Genomic DNA, 22,846 nt, shown 5'->3' on the forward strand with positions numbered 1-22,846 from the left:
TGAAGAAATATGCTATGTGTTGAGAAGTGGGATCTTAATATTATGAAACAGTATTTGATTAATGTAATTTTCAAATATTATTTGATTTTGCCTCCAATTAGTGAACCAAAATTTCACACAATCACACGACTAGAATATTTGCAACTTATTTACTATTACTTTACTATAAACTAACATATTAGTTGAATTAATTGCCGGTTTATAGTCCTTCTTTGATTACTTTGAGTCTATTATCCTTAAATTAATCTATTATACACTATTATAATTAAGCTCTGTTATACACTTTTGAAATTAAGCTATAAAAAAAAAATCTATCAAATCTATTATTCTTCATCGTCTGTATCAACAGGTTTTGGAGTTCCTTTTGGAGAACTTAACCATTCTATATGTCTTAATCTTCTTCTTTCTTCTTGTAATTTCTTTTCATTTCTAGTCATTTTTTTCTTTCTTGTTCTAACTTTAATATTAGCAGGAGAATCATCATCATCAGCTCTTTTTTTAGGTGTAGGAGCAGATTCTGGTGCTGGTGACCCTTCAACTGATTCATCCCCACCATCTTCAAATCTCTTGTTATCTACTGCTACTGATCCCTTTTGAATGACTGCACCATTCTCAACATGCCATTGTTCTGGACATAATGCACCAACGAATTCATTATTATGTGAAATCATAACAACACCACCTGACCATTCTCTAATAGCTATAGCTAATCCACCTAATGAATCTCTATCTAAATAATTTGTAGGTTCATCCAAGACCAAAAGATGAGGATTATTCCACATTGCACCAGCTATAACAACTTTAACTAATTGACCACCAGATAATGAACCCATTGGAGTATGATCTGCTATATCACCATCTAATCCAACATCTTCAAAATGTTTTCTTATAACTTTTGGGGTCAATTCTCTATAACCTAACCCTTCTCTTGATGCTTCATGATCATCAAATTTTTGAATTAATTTATCGAACCCTTCACTACTCAAAACTTCTCTAGGTACCCAAGAATTATATTTTGGTAACCAAAATTTCCATTTAACTTCATATTGGAAAGATTTTTTTAATTTTTGTCTACCAACAATAGCTTCAACTTGTCTTTTACCTCTACCATCACCAATATCAATTTCTTTTTCCATCATTTCCTTTTCATCATCTGAAATTTTTCTGGATTCTTTCAAAAGAACTTCACGATCATCACCAAATTTATAACGCCACTGTAAATATTGATTTGCTGTTTTTTCTTTATGTTGTTCAACATGTTGCAATGCATGTTGTGCAATATATCCAATACGTAAATTTGGATGTTTTTCAACTTTACCTTCTGCTGGAATTAATTCTGCAGTTAATAATTTAATTAATGTTGATTTACCAGCACCATTTGGTCCGACTATAGCTACTCTTGATGATAATGATAATGAACATGATACATTATTTAATGATGGTTTAGCAGCTCCTGGATATGTAAAAGTAACATTTGACATACGAGCAACTGATCTTGTATTTGATTTAACACCTGTTAATATACCTGGTGGTGGGAAAGCCATTTTAACACTTGAATCAGTTAATGTATAATATGATTTACCTTCTGGTTTAACTTTAACGAATTCTGATAAATTACCTTTATAATAAGCTAATTTTTTATTTTCATAATGAATAATATCAGTACAAACAGCATCCAAGAATCCAGAATCATGAGATACAATTAATGAAGTAATTTCAGTATGTTCAACAAGATAATCTTGTAACCATTTTACATTTCCAACATCTAAATGATTTGTAGGTTCATCCAACAATAAGACATCAGCTTTTAACAACATTGCTCTTGCTAATTCTAATTTCATTTTCCAACCACCAGATAAGGATCCAACGTTTTTGGATAATGTTTCTTCTGGGAATCCAACTTCCATTAATGCAGCTTTTATAGCATCTTTACCAACATCAACTAATTCTGGATCAGAAGCGATAAAATGAACTAAATCCATATCAGCTTCTGAACCTTGTAATTTATGTTCGACAAAACAAGTTCTCAATTCATCAGGCGAGGGAAAACCTTCCAATTGTCCCTTTGAAATAGCTCTCATTAAAGTTGATTTACCAGCACCATTTCTACCACATAAACCATACCTATGACCTTTTAATAATCTTAAATTAGTTTTATTTAATAACATACGAGTACCATATGCTAATGAGAAATCAGCATTAACTATTGTAATTGAACCATCATCTTCTTCTTCTGTGGCTGATTCTGGAACAAACAAGTGTTTGACATTAGCTGTTACAGTTTGTGCATATTCTTCATTATCATTTGAAATCATTTTCAAGTAGTCATGTAATCTTTTCCAATCATTTACATGAGCATCAATTTGTAAAATCTGAGCTAAATAATCAGCAGTAATACAATCATTTAAATATGAAGAGATTGGAATTTCTGCAGAAATATTATCTTTATAAAAATTTTCAGCATCTTTTAAACTTATTCTTCCATGAAATTTACCATCAGTTTGTTCTTCTTCAGCATCTTTTAAAACTTTGTAAGCTTTACCAGCTAATTCTCTAACTTCTGGTAATGAAGCATTCTTATAGACTTTTTCAACACCTGGTTTTAAAATTGGAATGAATGATTCAATTTCTCTCTTGTTGTTGACTAATCTTGTCAAATTTTCAGTGACCATAACTGTTTGTCTTAATTGTTCATTTGATGAAGATGACATTTTTAATGATTTATCTAATATTGGTACTAATAAAGATAATGCTGGTTCAGTGACTTCAGCAACAAATGTGACTGAAGATAATGATTTAATACAATCAGTAACTTTTTGAGGATCAGCTAAAGTTTCAACAATTAAATCATATTTATTTTGTAAATCCAAATTATCCAAAACTTTAACAAATTTTTTCAATGTAGTCAAACCGGCTTTTGCTAATTCTGGTTTGAAATCGGTTGATAAATCAGTTAAAACAGGAACAACATCAACGAATTTTAATTCAAGAATATCTGCTGGTACATCTTCAATAATTTTGTTGAAATTGTTTAATGCAGCAACTTTCGAATTCCATTTAGCTCCTGATTTAAAATATGTTAAGAATTCATCTATAACTATTGAACCTAATGCTTCAGTTGGGAATATACCATATAATGAATCGGTTGCTGATTTAGCTGCTTTCAATACATTTTTATCTTTATCAATAAACATATCGTATGCAGTTGAAAAAAATTGTAATAAATAAATTTCTTTTGGTGTTTGACCTCCTATTTGGGTTGCTAATTGTTCAATAATTAATAATGCACCTTCTTTAACTAATGGTGGGTTTTTAGGTCTTAATAATGATTTTATAATTTCATTTAATTTCCATTGATTTATAATTGATAAATTATCTTGTTCCTTTATTTGATTTACAATAGTATTAACCTCAGATTTGACTTCACTTATTTTAGTTGCTTTTTCTATATTTGATAAGTTTTCTTCAAATGGAACATCAACGTTTAATTTTGACAATGCTGTATTTAATGATGTTAATGATGTTGTTGATGCATTTGGATTTGGAGTAGATCTACCACTAGTTGGTAAAGAATCTACCGGTGATGCAATTGATGATGGAGCTTGTGATTGTCTATTATAATTATTATGTCTATTTTGATTGAAACCCTGGCTCAGTGATTGATAATGTTGAGGTTGTGGTTGATAATTTGTTTGACCTTGTGGAACAAACGTGCTATTAAAATTATATTGAGATCCAGCTCCATTAGTATTTGCATTTTTATAACCATAAGTTTTTGGTTTTTGAGCTTGTTGCTGCTGTTTTATAAAATCATCAAATGACTTTGACGACATGATTTAATAAAGTTTTAGGAATAGATATATAAAGTAAATGAAGACGATATAGTAAATGAAGTTCCTCTTTTCTATTTGGTACAAAATTAAAAATTTTCAAGTTACAAAAAATAATTAATTTTTAGAAGATGAAGTAAGCCGCATTTAAATTACTTAATTAAGAAATATTAGATACGCTATTGAAAGTATTATTGAAATAAAGTAACAACTTTTGATCTGAGTCTCAGGGATGAATGGACAAAGTTCCACATTTGTATATATCTCGGAGGTGTTGAACTAAGTCTAATGAAGTGACTCATGAATTTTTCAAGCTTTACACAACATTGTATGCCTGAGAATATGTATTGGCAATAATTCTGTCAATTTATAGGACCTTGATAACTTCAATCGGTCACGATCAGTATTAGTCACCCCGTATGCTCCAAAAACTAACCATATTTATTATCAATATACTTGTCTTTTTAACTCAATTTCATATCTTCTAGTTCTTGTCGTATTTCTGGTTCATCATCTAATATTACAGTAACTGCTTCACTATCGTTTGATAAAGCTTTTTCCAATACATCATCAATAACGTCATCACTATTTATATATTTTGGTTCATTTGTTTCATTTTCCTCTATTTCTTCAGTACCTTCATTGAAAAATCTCGATATTACATTAGTTTTGGGTGGATTATTATTATTTAAATTTGAACCAGTAAAATTAAATTCATTACTATCATTTTTGTCTATCAATTCTTCAAATTCGTTCTCATTATTATCAGGAAAGTTTAATTGATCCAATTTTGAAGATGGTGCTTTTAAAATTGTTAATATTTCTTTCATTGATTCTTTTAATTGTTGTCTTGATTTTTTAATCATATCTAGGTCAACTTCTGGTAATAGTATTTCTTCTTCTTTTTGAGATTCTGATGATGAGTTAAAATTACCCTTCAATATTTTAACTTCTCTCTCTAAACTTTCTATTTTGGATTGTTGCTTCTTCTTTATAAATTTTAATGAATCAACTTCTGCTTGTAAATGTAAAATTTTATATTTCATTTCTGATTTTTCTAAATTTGTTATGATTTTAAATCTTTCTAGGTTAGTGAATTCAGACGTAAGATAGTTGATAACTCCAGGTAATGTATATATTGAATCATTTGAATTTTGTTGTGATTGACCATTTGACATATTGCTGTTGTTATTATTGTTGATATTTTTCCATTGTGTTTGTGGATTGATTTGTTGTGAATTATCTTTGGATGGTGGCATATTAAGCTCTTGACAAAGCTATTATAATTACTTATGTAACTAACGTTTTGATGTAGTAAATTATTGTTTTATTTTGTTTGTTAATTATTTTTTAATTATCGTAAGAGATCAATTTAATTTATTTCTTTAACGTGAATATTCATTCTAATCAAAAAGAGACTGTATATAGATCGAGTCTCTTACATCATTGAAAAAATATAGTTATATAGAGCTCGAGGTTTAATTCATGCTAAGCTTCATAGACTATTAGTAGAGATTGGGGAACTTTCTTGATGATTAATTTCTTTACGTTGACCTCGAAAATAAATGAGCAAATGTTGATTGTTCTGTTGTACAGTCTTTATTCTATTATTTATAAAATTATTTTGATTCACTTTTACAAATCCAATCATTTAATCCATATCTATTTCTTGCAATTTCAACAGCATAAAATTGTATTCTAACGGCAAACATGGTAGTATCCTGACCATATTCATCACTTGCTTTCAATCTCAATAAAGTACCAAAATTATAATCTTCAATATCTTTGAATTTTTCACAAAATTCTCTCCATTTTGTTTTACCTTGTGGGCTTTTCATTTCATTTTCATCTATTGTTTCTGCAACAGATCTGTCTTTAAATTGTGGGAAATCCTCTAATAATTGTTCAAATATTTGATCATCATGTTTAGTTAATTTTAATTTTGATCCTGGTACTTTTTCTAATAATGACCAATATGTTTCTGCTTGTTGTACTGCTTTCACAGCAAATTGCATTTCTATTTCTTCCAAATTATCAGCATTTTCTCCATCAATTGGTGGTTGTGACATTGTTTTTATTATTGAAGTAATTGAAATAATTAATTAATTTCTTTTAAAAATGGTATTGCTCTAATTAATATAGATGAGAGAGAGAGAGAAAGTGAAATTGAAACAGTTACAGAAAATTAAAGAATTATACCGAAGAAAAATGGGCTACCAAATTGGTTGCAAAATTTATAAAAACATCAATTATTTACTTTTGATTTAAATCATTTAATATCCATTTAGCTTCTCTTTCACCACTATTATAGGCACCATGAACACATCCAGCACCGTCTGCAACCGTATGTTCACCAGCAAATCTAATATTTTTTTCACTTATACCACAATTTTCAAATTCTCCCGATAATGTTATAATTAAATCATTAGCATCATCACCAACATGCATTGCAGAATATGCACCTCTAATATATGGATTTAATGTCCAATCTGTAACTATTATATTTATTGGATCTGTTATTGGGGTTATTGGCATTTTTTCCAACATTGGTTTATAATACTTCCAAACTTCTTCTGGGTGTGATTCTAAGTATTCAGTTAAAGGAGATTGTATTAAAAACACTAAACTACCCCCTTTCTTGTTTGGATGTACACAAGCAAAATTAACACAATACACTGGGTAAGTGAATGAAGCAGGTAGTGATTTTAATGGTTTTGATAAATTATCAGTGGATACCTGATCGGCTATTATTTGAAATCTATCTTGATTTTTATCCCACCATATATTATCAAATTCTAATACTACTTTTCCTAAAGCTCCAAAATGCATAGTTTTGAGTGATTTTTGTATTTTTTCCGATAATGGAGGCTCCCATTTGATACCATATTCATGATTTTGATCTAACTGTAGTATTGATAATGGAGCGGTGACAATTAAATATTCTGAGTACACTTTTAATCCATTTTTAGTTTCAACACAAATTTTTTTGTTATTATTTTGTCTATAAATTGTTTTGACTGGTTCATTCAATAAAATAGACAGTTTTGGAATTTCATTTGCTAATACATCAACTAAATAATAATAACCTTTTTTATTTAACAAGTTTCTACCTTGATGATCCATTACTGCAAATTTCCCACTTGATATATCGTTACTTATACCAAACCATAACTCCAAATATCTCATCATACGACCACAATATTTCTTTTGCTCGTCAGTTAACAATGGATCATATTTTTCCAAAAATTTATCAACTATTTCAATACATGAAATATCCTCTTTGTCTATATCTTCGTGAAAGTAAAGTTCAATGTATTTCTCAATATCTTCCAAAACTCTATTTAGCTTAAGGTCTCCTGAATCTAGATATCCATCACTGGAATAAACTTGAACATCTTTATCATCATAGTAAACATCTTTTCCTAAATCAATTCTATTATTTTCAATCAAATAATTCAAAGTACTATTATTCAACGAGTCATGGAACCAAGAAGCACCTAAATCATACCTTATACCCAATTTTGATTGTGATTCCTCGGTGGTTTTTAGTCTACCTCCAATATGATCTTGAGCTTCAATTATTATGACCTCTTCGGGTTTTATATTGGGATCTTGTAGCAATGTATGAGCTGCTTTTAATCCAGAAATTCCTGCACCAATTATAGTCACTTTAGGGGTTTTCGACATTGATGATACTAGCTAAACTGGGTTTTGTTCATAATGCTAAGTCCATCATTATGATTTGAATAAATTGATAGAGATCATAAGCGCATGTTTTTACTTAATTTGTAATCAGTACGCAATTAGGTGCGCTTTTTCATGGGCTATTATTTATCTTATCTAATATTGTTCATTAAGTAGTTATAGCTATACAATTAGTAAAACGTATCATAAACCTAAAGAATCTCTAACATGTTTTCTAATTTGTTCATTATATGACTCTCGATCATCTCTCCATAATTTACAGGCATCAATATTTGCACCACTTTCAGGATTTGGCTCTGCCAACATCGATATTACACTCAACAATATTTTTTCAATACTTTGTACAGGTGACCATCTTTCTTCTGGTCTTTCATATTGATTTGGATCTTCTCCAGGTGGATGTAATATAGATATACAAACAGTCCCATCAGAATAAATATTTGGATGTAATAATGGTGGATCAAATTTCAATGTTGGTGGACTTAATGGATAATCTTTTGGAAAGGTTAATATTGCTGGGAATACTCCATTTTCATAAGGAGTCTCTGAAGGACCTTCTAGAAAACATTCCCATTTAAATAAATCATCTTCTGATTTTGGTCCTGCTATTATACCTGGTGGTGGATCTCTCGATAATAATTGATATTCTTTTAAAAGACGTTTATGAGCAGTTGATCTTGGGGGCATTAAAAAAAAAGATTAATGTTGTGAAATTGTTGAATTAATTATGTATTGTAACCTTGACTTGATCTGGAGAACTGGTGGTGGAATCAAGTTTTAAATCTATTCGGTGTTAATTATAAATTTATAGTGGAGAAAAATTGGTAGCCTTGTATGTGGTGTCTGAGGTTGCAAAAATAATTTTTCAGTGTTGGACCAAATTTATTTTACCACCAATTTTTTTGAAACTTTACATTTACATTCATTTGCATTATTGCTTATCAAAGATGTCATTATTTGTTGCAAAAGTCAAAAATGTATTAAGTGGTGATACAATTGTTGTTGTTCCACTAAAAACAAATCAATTCCCACCACCAGAAAGAATTATAACTTTATCATATGTTAAACCAATAAGTGAATTTGAATCAAAAGAATATTTACGTGATTTATTAATTGGTAAAGAAATCAAATTTAAAGTATTTAACAAAGCTGGTAATAGAGAATTTGGAGATGTTCAATCACCAATTTTTAAGTCATTAATTGAATATTTAATATCTAGTGGTTATGTTAAATTAAGAGATAATATACCAGAAGATGATAAAGTTGATGAATTAAAACAAATTGAAAATAATTCAAAATTAAAACAAAATGGACTTTGGAACAGCAAAGTTAAAAAAGTTGAAACAGTCCCATTAACTGAAGAAAATATTATTTCTTCTCAAACTAAACCATTGAAATTAATTGTGGAAAAAGTTATAAGTGGTGATAGAATAATTGGTAATATCTTTGTAAATAAAAATCAGATTGCAAACTCATCATTATTATTGGCAGGTATCAAATCTCCAAGAACTGATGATCAAAGTCAATCACAACAATTAGTAAAAGTAGCACAACAAGCAAAACAATTTGTTGAAGATAAATTATTAAGTACAAAAGCAGAGTTAACTGTAAAAATTATTGGTGAAAGTCAATCTGGTGTTCCAATTGCTTTAATTACTCACCCATCAGGTAACAATATTCATGAAAAATTATTAGAATCTGGATTTGGAGAAATTGTTGATTGGCAATCTACTTTAATTGGTTCAACTGCAATGAGTCAATTAAGAAAAGCTGAACAAACTGCAAAAGCATTAGGTAAAGGAATATTTGCTAATTCAACAACCAAAAAAAGCTCAGGCTCTGGTCAACACGGATCTAAATTAAAACCAGGTGTTTCAATTCCCAATGTTACAATAGCTAAAGTCATAAATGCTGACACTTTATTAGTAAGATTACCAGATTCAGATGAAGAAATTACTGTACAACTAGCATCAATTAGAGCACCAAAACCAAATGACACAACAGTAACATCAGATCAATCTAAACAGCAAGCATTGGTTGCAACAGCTCGTGAATTTGTAAGAAATCAAGTAATTGGTAAACAAGGTAATCTTTATGTTGATGGATTTAGAGAAGCAAACAAAGACCTTAGTTTAGAATCAAGATTCTTGGTAAGTTTTAAATATGCTAACACTGACTTATCAGAATTAATTGTAACCAACGGATTTGGTACAGTTATAAAACACAACAAGGCAACTCAAAATGAACGTTCGTTAAATTGGGATAAATTAATTGAATTAGAAAATGATGCTAAAAAATTAGGTAAAAAGGGAATTTATGGAGATTTAAATAAAGTTTTAACTGTTGGTACTAGAATTATTGATGCTTCTGAAAATTTAACAAAAGCTAAAACTTTTTTCAATGGATTTAAACAAAAGGGTAGAATTAGTGGCTACTATGTTGAATACATTCCAAACGTTACTCGAGTTAAATTATTTAACCCAAAAGAAGGCTTAAAATTAACTTTATTATTAGGTGGTTTATCAAATAATAAAAATGATGTATTACAAGAAGAAGGTTTAAAATTTTTAAATAAAAAATTCTTACAAAGACCAGTTGAATTTGAAATCTATGATACTGATAAATTAGGTGGATTTGTTGGTAATTTATATACCAACTCAAATGCTATAGTTCCAATCCAAGAACAAGTTATATCTCAAGGTTTTGCAAAATTACATGAATATGCTATAAGTGCTAATCCACAAGCTTCAGTGTTGGAAAAAGCTGAAGATAATGCAAAATCTCAAAATAAAGGTATTTGGAAGGATCATGATGATGCTAAATTAAGCAAAGAAATTTCAGAATCTGCAGCAAGATTAGAATCCACAAAATTAGAATCATCAAAACCTAAATTTTTTGATATTGAAGTTGTTTACATTGATTCAGAAGGTATATTATATTTCCACAAAACAGATCCAAAACAAAAACAAGTATTTACAAAATTTAAAACTGAATTTCAGCAATTCCATTCACAACAACCAAGTGCATCAAAATTATCACAAGATTTACCTGTAAACTTAGACAAACCTCCAAAAAAGGGAGAACTCGTGTCAGCTAAATTTTCGGACGATGGTAAATACTATCGTGCAAAATTTTTAGGTGTTGATAAGTCATCAAACAAATATGAAGTACACCATATTGATTTTGGTAACATTGATAAAGTTTCTTTGAGTGCCTTACGTCAATTACCTACAAAATTTAATACCACCACTATTCCAAAATTCCATTATACTACAACATTACAAAATATAAGATTACCTCCTGCAAAACCAACTGATTATTTAACTGATGCCATATATGCATTAGAAGATTTAACATACGATAAGAGTTTAGTTATTAGTGCATTACCTGGCTCTACATCTGATTATCAAGGTATTTTGTATGATTCAGAAGAAAGTTTAAAAGATTCATCTTACACTATAAACAAACAATTAGTCAAAGAAGGTTGGGCTATAGTTGATTCAAAAAATATTAAACCATCTACAAAAGAATATGTTGATGAATTATTAAAAATTCAAAAATCTGCTAAAGCTAATCATTTAGGTTGTTGGGAATTTGGTGATGTTTCTTTTGATGAAGATAATTTATTAGCATAATTATATACTTGAAATTTAGATATATATAATGATTTGTAAATAGCAAATTTGTCAAAAAGTTACTTGCATAGCCTTAAGAACAACCATTTTGTAAACCACTCTTGAAATTACTTTATAAAATCAATGTTTAATTGGTTAGATTATGAAAGAACCCTGAAGAATATCATAATTAAAAGTACAAATCTCTTGGTATACTAAAAGTATTTCAAATTATAATTATTTATTATATTTTTTTTTGCAATCGTGTTAAATCTCAAACGAAGAAAAAAAGAAGGGCAAATTATTAATTAAGTATTGTAAGATCTTTTTGTTAATAGAACTCGCGATAATGAAAAAAAAAAATTATTCTGAAAAATTTATCAAAGAATTTCCATTTCTTTTATCAACAAAAACTTCGGATATCACCTAATTTAAGAACCAAAGATGAATCCAGCTTTCACAAATATTGCAATCATGCTTATTGGTATGCAAGTTGCTAAAAAATTAGATTTCGAAAATCCAGATGTATTATTTTATACAAGAGCATTTTATATATCATGTCAAGTTTTAACTTTTTTAATTTACTTTATTGTAAGATTTAAAATTAATGCTAAAAATGATTTAACAACTATAAAATATGTTGAACCACCAAATCCAATGTCTGGACAAACTGAACCAAGAGCTGTTGTCACTACTGTAAAAGAATATGATTTACAACAAGTTAATTCTCAAATTAAAGGTATTTTCACTGGATTAGCAATGATGGGGTTTATGCATGTTTATATGAAATATACAAATCCTTTAATTATGCAAAGTGTTTCTGGTTTAAAATCAGCTTTAGAATCAAATATTGTTAAAATTCATTTATATGGTACTCCAGCTACTGGTGATTTAAAAAGACCATTTAAAGCTGCTCCTGGATTTTTAGAAGCTTTAACTGGTGGTGCTGGTGTTCAAACTGATAAAGCTTCAGTTGAAAATGCTGAAGTTAGTGGTTCAGGTGGTATTAAACAAGATTAAATAAAAATTTAGAGATTAATAAAGAAATGTAATAAATTACAATATATATATATATAAATTTTTTTTTAACGATGTAATTATACAGCAAAATTTTATAATGCATGATAAAAAGAAAACTTCTATTTTTAAAAACCACTTAAATATTGTATTCTTGATTGACAACTATACATTCTTGTTCTTTACCTCTTGTAAAAGAAATCAAATCTAATAATTTACCAGCTATGATAAATTCACTAATTGACCATTCACCAGTTGAGTATATTTCAGGTACAGATTGGGCCAAATCAGGTATTATAGCATCAAAAATTGGCTTATAGTTTAAAACTTCTTGACTGGTTATATCTGTGATTTTTCTAAGATGCTTGAATAGATTTGTGATCCATTCAGGTAGTTCTTCATTTGACTTGTAAATCTCTTTATTATAACAACGTATCAACCATAATAACCAACATTGATCTTGGAATTCAGATTCTAAAATACTTTCATAGGAATTGAAACCTAAAAATAATAAAGACTGTTGGAATTTTGTATCTTTTTTATATACATTTTTCAAGGTTATTAGGTTTGATTTTGACTCCGTTAACAAATGCTTTTCCTGTCTTTTTATATCCTTGATTGCAGATGTATAGATTCTATTTTGAGATTCAATGTACCATTTGATGTACTTGTACTTAGTTGATTTTTCTGTTGGAATGTCTAATTGTAGCATACTATTTTTAGCTGCGAGTGCTGCTCTGAGATGATTTAATCCAGCTAGCTTCATACGTAATGAAATTTTACCACTTTCCCATGGATTTTGAACTAATATCTGAAATACTTGAATTAGATTTTCTGGTACATTATTTGAGTTTATGAAGAACAATATGCCGTTCTCATAATTTTCTTTTTCAACACATGTTTGATCCAATACTGAATTAGTATAATCGTCAATGGTTGGTAGTTTCACATTCAATTCCTTTAGCACCTTTAATTTTGACTCTGGTACTTTAATCTTTAAAGCTACTGTATCGGCAACGTTATTCTCAATTGCAAACCCATAAGCTAACAATAACTCTTCATTGCCTTTCATTCCATAATTATTGTAAATTTCCTGACCTTTTTCACAAATTGTATCAGTTTGAAAGACGAAAGAATCATTATTACAAGTCCATTCAACTTTTGCCTGAGGATTATGGTTCAACATATCAACTACTGGTAAAAGCATAGATTCATTTTTAGGTAATGATTTGTCTATAATATACGCTGGAAATGCTCTACTTTTGAAAATTAATGATGACCATAGATAGTTCGGAAAGCTTGTCCAATTTTTGGAATTTATTTCATTAAAGTAGTTGTAATAATCTTCATCTTTGTAAAATTTATATTCGTAGTAAAATTTCATATTTATGAAATGTTCTTCTGGTTTTTCAACATCTTCTGGTAGAAGGTTTATTACTATCCACCATTCTTCTATCAATGAATGTAAATTTTCTTTTAGTGAATTCCCCAAATTTGTTACTTGAATATACGATTTTTCTTCTGGTGACCAAGTATAAGGTGAATCAATTGATTTTAAAGAAGGTAGTATATCAAAATATGGTTTGTAAAATGAATTTTGTTGTAATTTTTCATAACATATAAACATTTTTAGTAACGATATATGATTTTTGCTTTCATCGTAAATCTTTTCACCAAATAAAGCTTTCGCTTTGTCGCAAGTTATTATGAGTTTTCGAGGTATTTGAATTGATGCTTTTGAATTTGATGTAGATTCTGCTCCATAATTTGATTCATTGATCTGCACGAACTCCACATTATCTGAAATCCCGGCACCATTGGATTGGGCCCATTCTATCAATTCATTGATCTTATTCATTGATGAAAGACGGTAAATATTAATACTTGTATAATTATATGATGATCATTTGCTGCAAAAGATGTTAAAGTCGTGTAAATTAAATTTTCAATTTTTGTAAATAATTTTTAGAAACTAAAATCATAAAAAACATACCACTATTCAAAGTTAAAGCAAAATGTTGTCAAAAACTTTGTTTAGACAGACAAGAATATCCAATGTTAGACGCCTACTACTACAACCAACGATAAGATCATTTTCACAAACTTTCACCAAATTCCAAGAAGTTTCAAAAGAACCATCATCAACTTCATCAGAACAACCGAAAAGAAGACCATTAAGTAGAGTAGCAATTGGTGGCTCAAAGGACTCAAATAAAAATTTTAACAAGGGAAGTGGGCTAGAATTTGCAACATGGAAAGCAGTAGTTTTATTAGTAGTTGTTGGAGGTATAGGTACATATTTTTTCCAAAAGGAAAAAGCTAGATTACATCAATTAAGAGAAATGGAACAAAATAAAAAAATTGGTAAACCATTAATTGGAGGACCATTTAAATTGATGGATACTAATGGGAATGAATTTACTGAACAAAATTTAATTGATCCAAAGGGTAAAAAATTTTCAATATTATATTTTGGTTTTAGTCATTGTCCTGACGTATGTCCTGAAGAATTAGATAAATTAGGTGATATGCTAGATATATTAAAAGAAAATAAAGTTGAAATCCAACCAATTTTTATAACTTGTGATCCAGCTAGAGATTCTCCAGAAGTATTATCAAAATACCTAGAAGATTTTCATCCAGGTATAATCGGATTAACAGGTAGTTATGAAGCAGTTAAAGACACATGTAAGAAATATAGAGTTTATTTTTCAACACCACCAGATGTTAAACCAGGTCAAGATTATTTAGTTGATCATTCTATATTTTTTTACGTTTTAGATCCTGAAGGTAATTTCGTTGATGTTATTGGTAGAGAATCTTTAGCTCCTCAAAGTGCTGAAAAAATTACACAATGTTCTGAGGCTTTTATTCCACTGGATCAAATTGAAGCTAAAAAGCAAGGTATGTTTGGATTTCTTTATAAATGATATGTTAATAGTATAAAAGGGTATATGTACATAGTTTTTAACCTTTGTGGGTCTTAATCAAAATTTAATGTTATTACGGTGAAACTGTTTAAGTAACTACTTGTCTTTACTCTTTGTGGTTGGTTATAATCAAAAATATATTTCTATGAGTAAACTATTTAAGTGAATACTAATCTTCTATATCCACCACATGTCTTACATTGTTCTTGATGTTTAGCCATTAATGCTTGAGCTTTCAAAGGATCTTCAACTTCTTTTGGTTCAGGCCATGATAAGAATTTATTAGTATAATTTGGAATATAGTCAGGAGGTAAGATTTCAAGTCTTTTACCATAATTATTGACTTTGTTCCAATCACGATGAACATTGTACAAAGATTCTGAGAAATAAGCAAAACATCTTTCAAACTTTTTGGTATTTAATTCATTAGTCATTTGTGGTTTGAAGTTTCCATATTCTCCCCATGCTTTTTGTGGATTAGCCAAAACATAATCAGTGGCCCTTTTAATAGCTTTCATGAAAGCTTTAATTTTGTCTGGATTTTTGGCAATAAATTCATCATTTGCAATATATAAAATAGTGCAAAAACAACAACAACCTAATTCAGCTAATTTATCAATTCTAAGCATCTTAGCATCATTTGGATCTTTTCCCTGTTTTTTCAAAGCTTCTTCTAATTCGACTAGTTGTATGCTTTCAATACCTATTCCACAATCAATTGAACCTTCGAGAATGTACTTAGAAACGTTCATTCCACATCTTACAGCGGTATAATCATCAGGTGTCATTCCATAATATTTAGTTAATTCATCAATTTGAATCTTACCAAACTCACCAACATACCCAATTCTTTTACCTTTTAAAGATTGAAAATCTGAAGTAATACCCGAAGATTCCAAATAACAAATACCAGTGAAAGGTTCATCCAACAAGGATCCAATGGAAGTAACTGGAAACCCTCTAGCTTTTGCTGCTAATGTATGAACCATTGCTTTTAATCCCATGTCAATTTTTCCAGAACCAATTAATTCAGTAACATCAGATGGATTTGATGGCTCGAGTATCGCAATATTTAATCCTTCATCTTGAAAATATCCTTTGGATTGAGCTAAAAAAATTGGAATATGATATGGTGTAGCCTCCCAATTTAAACAAAAGCTAATTTTATCACTTGAAGTCATATTGCTGAACAATTATTGTGAAACTAAACAATTATAAAGAAACTAAACAAATTTTAGGTAAATTTTAAATAGTTCAAAGCAAAATTATTTAATGGATTTGTAGCAATATATATATCGGTGAAAACGGCCCTGCAGCTTAATCGCATACCGTGCAAGGATCAAGGAGCTTGTCAAATTCTATTGTTTCATCAATTATTCTTTAAAGCATATCACATCCCTCGATAGCTGCAAAATATTATCATTTATATGCAGGTTTTGGTTTCATAATAGATTTAGTGTAAGTTATATACAAGTTAAAAATAATTCATAAAAGGGGTTGTATATAATGCGTTAATAAAGAAAGACTAACAAATAACCGTTATTACTCCTTATAGTTATAGCAAGCTTCAAAAAATTCAGTCTCTAAGTTCACAGCCTTAACAAAAGCGTCCTCACAAATTTTCTTACTTGCATCATCATGTATATTTCTCTCAACTTCATTTTGTAAAAAATTAACCCATTCTATAAATTGTTCACCATTATGTAAATCAATCCATATTTGAAATTTTGGTGGTAATTTTGCAGCAATTTGGTTTTGCTCTTGATTGTACTCTACCCAACCCAAGTAGACTTTTTCCATCACGTAACAGAACGTGATTAATTCTAAATATGAGTTGCAGTCATTTATCAAATACTTTAAATAGTCAATGTATTTAGATACTTGCGGTAATGTTAGATTATTCTCCCTTAACCCTTTGACTTCTGGTAATTGTTCCCATTCCAATTCTTTCAATGTGTTTGTGAAGTAATCATTTTCATCAACTGCTAACCAACCAATTTGTTTAGCTAATCTAATTGATGCACTTTTTTCATTGCTCAATGCCAATGCTTTACCCAAAACATTCAAACTATAATCAAAAAATTTTAAATCTTGATTTAAGTATGTGAATAATTGATAATTTAAAAGTATACCTTGACATAATTCGTTGGTTAATGGGTGACTGATGGAAGTGTTGTAAATCCCATTATGCTTTTCTATTAGCTCGCTCACGAAAGACGTCATTGGTGAATGGATTAACTTTAACATTCAAAAAGTATTCTTTTTTGCATATTTTATGTTGAATTGAAAAAGGGTTTGGATTTTTAAAATAATATTTGTTTTGAAAAAAAATATGCGCTAAGGGGGTTTTGATTTGATTCAATTTGATTTAACCCAAATATATTTCAAAATTTTGACCTGAATATGATCTCCTTATTTCATATCTAAAACGGATTGTACAAGCTATGTCAAAGAGTGCTGAGAAATTAGATTCAATCCATACAGACGAGTCTTTTAATTCATCACTATCTGATGAATTTAATTACCAAAAACGAGCACCACGTTTTATAAAATGGATATATCAATTAGATAATTTTGGAATAGAAACAAGAGGAATTGAAAGAGTAAGTGCAGAAGAAAGAAGCGCTAAAGCAAAATCAACAAGTACAACTTATCAGCTTATTCAAGTTATTGGATTATGGTTTGCTGCATGTGGTGGTTTAACATCGATGTCTTCATTCTTTTTACCTACTTTATTATTCAATTTAAACTTGAAAAATTCATTAGTTAGTGGAATCATAGCAATGTTAATTGGTTGTTTAGTACCAGCTTATTCTTCAACTATGGGTCCCAAATCTGGATGTAGACAAATGGTGACTGCTCGTTTTTTGTTTGGAACTTATGGTGTGGTAGTGGTATCTTTGCTAGCTATTACTGGTGGAGTAGGTTGGTCAATTGTCAATTGTGTTTTAGGAGGTCAAATGTTAGTTGCTATCAATTCCAATATTAGTTTAGCTGTTGGGATAGTTGTAATTGCTGTTGTTTCTTTAGTTGTAGCAGTTTTTGGAATTAAAGTGTTGTTGAAATTCCAAACTATTTTGGCTATACCTATTTTCATTGCTTGTATTTTGTTTTATGTTGTTGTTTGTAATAAGATTGGGTATGTTCATGACTCAAATGAGATAGTAAATCAATTGGGTCTAGATTCGTTAACAATTAGAGGGACTTGGCTTTCATTTTGGACTATAGCATATAGTTCTACATCTTCATGGGCTTCAGGAGCTTCTGATTATTATATTTTATTTCCAGAAAATACACCTTCAGGAACTGTATTTATGGTTACATTTTTTGGTATTGCAATACCAACTACATTTGTTGCAGTTATAGGTACAATATGTGGAAATATTGCATTATCATACAAGCCTTGGAATGATGCATATACAAATATGGGAGTTGGTGGATTAATAGTTGAGACTTTCCAACCATGGGGTAAATTCGGGAAATTTGTTGCTGTCTTGTTATACTTATCTTTGATTTGTAATAATATCATGAATACTTATTCAATTGCATTTGAGTTTCAATTAATTGATAAACATTTGGTTTTTGTGCCTAGGTGGATTTGGGCCACAATTGTTTCTGCAATATATATTGTATTATCATTAGTTGGAAGAGACAAATTCTCAGAGATTTTATCTAATTTATTACCTATGTTGGGTTATTGGATTAGTATGTATATTGTTTTGTTACTTGAAGAAAATCTTTTGTTTAGGTCAACTATCAAGATTAAAAAATTACACGAAAAAGAATTTGATGATGATGATATGGATAAATTGTATAATTGGAAGAATTGGAATGTACCAAAAGGTAGAACTCTAGGTATTGCTTGCTGTATCTCATTCTGTTGTGGTGTAGCTGGAGCTGTGTTAGGTATGAATCAAGTCTACTTTATTGGTCCTCTTGCCAAATTGATTGGTTCTCAAGGTGGTGATATAGGTATATGGTTAGCTGCTGGTTTTACTGGTATTACTTACCCATCTTTAAGATACTTGGAGCTAAAGTATTTCAAAAGATGATATAGATTTTTCATTTTTGTATATATTCATAGATTATTATATGACCTACTTAATATTGGTAAGTGTTGCAAAATGTTATCGCGCGAGATCAAGATTGTCTCTAAATTTTATTTTTCAAGACAGAAAGATAAGAGATCAAATTCCCCACAAATCAACCATTCTAGTTCAAAGCTTTTCATACATTAAGTAATTGAATACTTTTCGACCGTATAAGTTTAATTTTTACAACTTCAAGTCTTTCTACTCTTTCCAAAATGCCAGGATTAACAAATGATCAAAAGGAGTTTTTTGACAAAGAAGGAATGTTATGTATTGAAAATTTCCTAACACCAGAAGAAACTAATCAATTACTAGAACAATCAAAATTATTATTAACAAAAGTTGATTTATCTAACCACACCAAAACAACTTTCAAAACAGCAGACGAAGATCACATTGGTGATAAATACTTTTTCGAATCAGCTGATAAAACTTCTTTCTTTTTTGATATTGATGCGTTCACATCTAATGGGGAATTAACGGTGGAATTAAGTAAAGCTATAAATAAAATAGGTCATGGTTTACATATTCAAAATCCATTGTTCAAAAAAGTAACTTTTAGTGATTCAGTTAAACAAATAGCTAAAGATTTAAATTATAAAGATCCAAAAGTTTTACAAAGTATGTGCATATTCAAACAACCAATAAGTGGAGACGTTAAGGAAAGAGATAACGCAGTTCCTCCACATAACGATGCTACTTTCCTATTTACCAATCCACAAAGTGCTGTAGGATTTTGGATAGCTTTGGAAGATTGTACTTTAGAAAATGGTTGTTTATCATATATTCCAGGAACTCATAAAACTTACCCTGTAAGTAAACGATTTGTACGTACTAATGGGTTACAAGGTGGGTGTAAATTTGAACAATTGGAAGATGAAAAACCAGTTGAAGGTGAATATAAACATGTTCCATGTAAAGCTGGATCTTTGATATTGATACATAATTCTGTGTTACATAAATCTGAAAAAAATAAAAGTGATAAATCTAGGTATGCTTATGCTTTTCATATTATTGATGGAGTTACTGAATATGATAATAAAAATTGGTTACAAGTACCATATGAAGGTGGTAGTGAATTTTCCAAATTATATAAGATTGAAGTATAGAGAAATATAAATTATTATAATTATTTGTATATTTCATCATTCATCATTATATATATAGTATTTATTGTCTAGTAATCTATAGTCTATAGCTTTTTTTGGGTTAACAACTCAGTGATTCTTTTTCATTAATCAACTTACCTTGCCAACTATAATATTTTGACATATCACAATGATGTTTTTTACCATTACTTGCTTCATACATTGAACAACCATACATAGCAGCATAAGGAGGAGTATATAAATGTAATGATATACTTACTTCATTATTTAAAGGATTTGAAATTTTATGTAATCCAATTTTATCAGAAATATAACCAACTTCATTATGATTTAAAATTGTAGTTTTTTTACAAATTAATTTTGATCCACTTTGTTCAGGTATATCATATAAAGATTCAATTAATTGACCTTTTATAATTTTCATACAACAATGAGCATCAGCATGATCATGAATAGCACTTGATTTACCAGGTGACCAAACTAATATTAATAAATTTGCATTACCATTTAAATTTATAATACCATTTCTTGAATAATTTCTACTTGGATCATGTAATGCTAAATGTTGCCAATCATCTAATTTAGAATCATAATTTTTCATTAATTCTTTAACTTTTTCAATATCTATATCTTCTGAAGATAATCCTTTACCAGCTAATAAAAATTTTAAATCCATAATTAATTTATAAAAATTAGATGATTTATTTATATTTTCAATTGTAGTACCATTAATTTCATAATCATGATCAACAGAAGGTTTTAAAAATGAATTTGGTATAGCTCTTGAAAAATTTTTTGTAGTAGAACCAGCTATAAATGAACAAGAATTTGGTGTAGATGGTCTATTATTGATTGTGGCTTGATTATTATTATTAAATGAAGAAGTTGATGAAGGAGTTAAAAGCATTTTATATAAACTTATAATATTTGTAATGAGATAGCAAAATGTAATGTTGAAATGAATTTGGTTGTAAAAATATGAATAAAAAAGATAAGGAAAAATAGTTAGTTTATTTGTTATTTATTTATATAATTTTACTTACGAGAGATTTTTTAAATTTAAATTATCATACAAAAATATTTTAGTCTAAGAACACAAAAAAAAACTTTTTTTAACTGCCCATCATCAAGTACTAAAAATTTTAGTATTAAAGATCTAAAGCTTGTAGATAAGTTTTTAGTTATCATCAGATAATTTAACTTGAAATAATCTTATCTAGTATTTATTCTTGTGGATGAAACATTTCGTTGAAGTATTATCTTCAATTTATTATTTTTTATCTAAGTCATATGACACCTGACATATAAAATTAATTATGACGGGAATTTTATTATAAGTTATATTTTATGCCCGTGGACGGTTCAAACGGTTTATATTTTATTAGACGATGAGCGGTGAATACTTAATTAGGTAATTCCAACTGTTGGAAATTTCAAGAATCGGGCCCGCTTGCACTACTTTTTATAAGAAAAAATTTTTAGTCTTTACATTTTATAAATTTCATTGTTCTAAGAGGAAGATGAATATAGACTTATTTGAATTGGAGCAAAAGTTGGAAGTTGATTGAAAGTTTTTATTTTCAAGACCAGCATCGACATCTCTGAGCTTGTAGAATTCTAATGATACCAATAAGTGCAATGTTTGTTACAAAAAGTGAGTCAAAATATTGTATTGAAAATATCTCAGAAAAGATATTGAAAGAAGGAGTACCCCGATCAAATTATGACCAATTATATTTTTATAATTAACTCATGTAACAATGCTTAAAAATGGTTGATTTATGCGTATAAACAATCGACGGGGTAAACTCATAAGAAGAACACGTAATTAATTAATTTTGCAAATAACAATAACAAAATTGTGAGCAAAATGCAAATAAGTAAAGAATTGTTAAATGGCTAAATTTGGAAAAGAATTTAACCTTAAAGGAGCGGTCCATCTTTTCTTTTTTTTGTGAAGTAAAATTTCCATTGAACTCTGAAATTACTTCGATCAAAACATCAAATTGTGTATCATTTTGGCTATGGTTGAACTTTGCGTAATGATCATACTTCATTACGAAAATAGAACAGCAAATAGAACAGAAACGAAAAATACTAACGATGGATTTTGGTTATAAAGCTATGAAAAATGAAGTGAGCTACATATATAACTTTTCTCTCTCTCGAATTTAGTTTATTTCCTTATATTTAGCAAGCTAGATGGACACTTAATAAACATATGTAGTATTGAAAAAGAACAAAAAAAAATGCGTTGTTATAGTGTTTGCAAACATTAGCATGACTTGTGCTTTAATCAAATTATTTATTGGTAAATTGAAGTCCAACCTTATCTACTTGCAAAGAGCGCTAATGAAAGAAACAAACCGAGCAATTTGTTGATAAAATATTAAAGTTAATTCATCTCACTTTGCATCTTATCTTTGTTACATTAATGATTACATAGACTGCAAAAAAGCTTTACTACCAAATCGACTTATAGTTGTTAAGAATTTGAGTCGAGCTTGTACCAAACCAATGCGGCACCTCGCATAAGTTAAAGAGAGATTT

The 22,846-nt window shown here is 29.0% G+C and overlaps 14 protein-coding genes across 14 annotated transcripts; 5 read left to right on the plus strand and 9 right to left on the minus strand. All coding sequences in view use genetic code 12, as the record gives it.

The window, feature by feature from the left end:
• Nucleotides 1-323: 323 nt before the first annotated feature.
• On the minus strand, nucleotides 324-3,833 carry ELF1 (Elf1p; the record flags this gene model as incomplete). The annotated part of the gene is made up of 1 exon (XM_051761898.1): nucleotides 324-3,833. The coding sequence occupies one exon, from the start codon at nucleotides 3,831-3,833 to the stop codon at nucleotides 324-326; it is 3,510 nt and encodes a 1,169-aa protein (XP_051622767.1).
• Nucleotides 3,834-4,294: 461 nt separating this feature from the next.
• KGF54_000153 (uncharacterized protein) lies at nucleotides 4,295-5,089 on the minus strand (the record flags this gene model as incomplete). Its single annotated transcript, XM_051761909.1, has 1 exon — nucleotides 4,295-5,089. One exon carries the CDS (start codon nucleotides 5,087-5,089, stop codon nucleotides 4,295-4,297), a length of 795 nt encoding a protein of 264 aa, XP_051622768.1.
• Nucleotides 5,090-5,449: 360 nt separating this feature from the next.
• On the minus strand, nucleotides 5,450-5,899 carry KGF54_000154 (uncharacterized protein; the record flags this gene model as incomplete). Its single annotated transcript, XM_051761920.1, has 1 exon — nucleotides 5,450-5,899. The coding sequence occupies one exon, from the start codon at nucleotides 5,897-5,899 to the stop codon at nucleotides 5,450-5,452; it is 450 nt and encodes a 149-aa protein (XP_051622769.1).
• Nucleotides 5,900-6,083: 184 nt separating this feature from the next.
• Nucleotides 6,084-7,517, minus strand: CBP1 (Cbp1p; the record flags this gene model as incomplete). Its single annotated transcript, XM_051761931.1, has 1 exon — nucleotides 6,084-7,517. The coding sequence occupies one exon, from the start codon at nucleotides 7,515-7,517 to the stop codon at nucleotides 6,084-6,086; it is 1,434 nt and encodes a 477-aa protein (XP_051622770.1).
• A 201-nt stretch (nucleotides 7,518-7,718) lies between these two features.
• Nucleotides 7,719-8,222, minus strand: KGF54_000156 (E2 ubiquitin-conjugating protein; the record flags this gene model as incomplete). The annotated part of the gene is made up of 1 exon (XM_051761942.1): nucleotides 7,719-8,222. One exon carries the CDS (start codon nucleotides 8,220-8,222, stop codon nucleotides 7,719-7,721), a length of 504 nt encoding a protein of 167 aa, XP_051622771.1.
• A 260-nt stretch (nucleotides 8,223-8,482) lies between these two features.
• Nucleotides 8,483-11,170, plus strand: KGF54_000157 (uncharacterized protein; the record flags this gene model as incomplete). The annotated part of the gene is made up of 1 exon (XM_051761953.1): nucleotides 8,483-11,170. The coding sequence occupies one exon, from the start codon at nucleotides 8,483-8,485 to the stop codon at nucleotides 11,168-11,170; it is 2,688 nt and encodes an 895-aa protein (XP_051622772.1).
• Nucleotides 11,171-11,593: 423 nt separating this feature from the next.
• On the plus strand, nucleotides 11,594-12,169 carry PHO88 (Pho88p; the record flags this gene model as incomplete). Its single annotated transcript, XM_051761964.1, has 1 exon — nucleotides 11,594-12,169. One exon carries the CDS (start codon nucleotides 11,594-11,596, stop codon nucleotides 12,167-12,169), a length of 576 nt encoding a protein of 191 aa, XP_051622773.1.
• A 136-nt stretch (nucleotides 12,170-12,305) lies between these two features.
• On the minus strand, nucleotides 12,306-14,024 carry KGF54_000159 (protein-lysine N-methyltransferase; the record flags this gene model as incomplete). The annotated part of the gene is made up of 1 exon (XM_051761975.1): nucleotides 12,306-14,024. The coding sequence occupies one exon, from the start codon at nucleotides 14,022-14,024 to the stop codon at nucleotides 12,306-12,308; it is 1,719 nt and encodes a 572-aa protein (XP_051622774.1).
• A 157-nt stretch (nucleotides 14,025-14,181) lies between these two features.
• On the plus strand, nucleotides 14,182-15,096 carry SCO1 (Cu-binding protein; the record flags this gene model as incomplete). Its single annotated transcript, XM_051761987.1, has 1 exon — nucleotides 14,182-15,096. The coding sequence occupies one exon, from the start codon at nucleotides 14,182-14,184 to the stop codon at nucleotides 15,094-15,096; it is 915 nt and encodes a 304-aa protein (XP_051622775.1).
• Nucleotides 15,097-15,254: 158 nt separating this feature from the next.
• On the minus strand, nucleotides 15,255-16,277 carry THI13 (4-amino-5-hydroxymethyl-2-methylpyrimidine phosphate synthase; the record flags this gene model as incomplete). The annotated part of the gene is made up of 1 exon (XM_051761998.1): nucleotides 15,255-16,277. The coding sequence occupies one exon, from the start codon at nucleotides 16,275-16,277 to the stop codon at nucleotides 15,255-15,257; it is 1,023 nt and encodes a 340-aa protein (XP_051622776.1).
• A 361-nt stretch (nucleotides 16,278-16,638) lies between these two features.
• Nucleotides 16,639-17,319, minus strand: KGF54_000162 (uncharacterized protein; the record flags this gene model as incomplete). The annotated part of the gene is made up of 1 exon (XM_051762009.1): nucleotides 16,639-17,319. One exon carries the CDS (start codon nucleotides 17,317-17,319, stop codon nucleotides 16,639-16,641), a length of 681 nt encoding a protein of 226 aa, XP_051622777.1.
• Nucleotides 17,320-17,540: 221 nt separating this feature from the next.
• Nucleotides 17,541-19,148, plus strand: FCY24 (Fcy24p; the record flags this gene model as incomplete). The annotated part of the gene is made up of 1 exon (XM_051762020.1): nucleotides 17,541-19,148. The coding sequence occupies one exon, from the start codon at nucleotides 17,541-17,543 to the stop codon at nucleotides 19,146-19,148; it is 1,608 nt and encodes a 535-aa protein (XP_051622778.1).
• A 254-nt stretch (nucleotides 19,149-19,402) lies between these two features.
• KGF54_000164 (uncharacterized protein) lies at nucleotides 19,403-20,296 on the plus strand (the record flags this gene model as incomplete). The annotated part of the gene is made up of 1 exon (XM_051762031.1): nucleotides 19,403-20,296. The coding sequence occupies one exon, from the start codon at nucleotides 19,403-19,405 to the stop codon at nucleotides 20,294-20,296; it is 894 nt and encodes a 297-aa protein (XP_051622779.1).
• A 100-nt stretch (nucleotides 20,297-20,396) lies between these two features.
• Nucleotides 20,397-21,203, minus strand: CDG1 (Cdg1p; the record flags this gene model as incomplete). Its single annotated transcript, XM_051762042.1, has 1 exon — nucleotides 20,397-21,203. One exon carries the CDS (start codon nucleotides 21,201-21,203, stop codon nucleotides 20,397-20,399), a length of 807 nt encoding a protein of 268 aa, XP_051622780.1.
• Nucleotides 21,204-22,846: the final 1,643 nt, after the last annotated feature.

The sequence above is a fragment of the Candida jiufengensis genome, assembly GCF_024610255.1.
Source record: "Candida jiufengensis strain CBS 10846 chromosome Unknown scaffold9, whole genome shotgun sequence".
Classification (NCBI taxonomy): domain Eukaryota; kingdom Fungi; phylum Ascomycota; class Pichiomycetes; order Serinales; family Debaryomycetaceae; genus Lodderomyces; species Lodderomyces jiufengensis.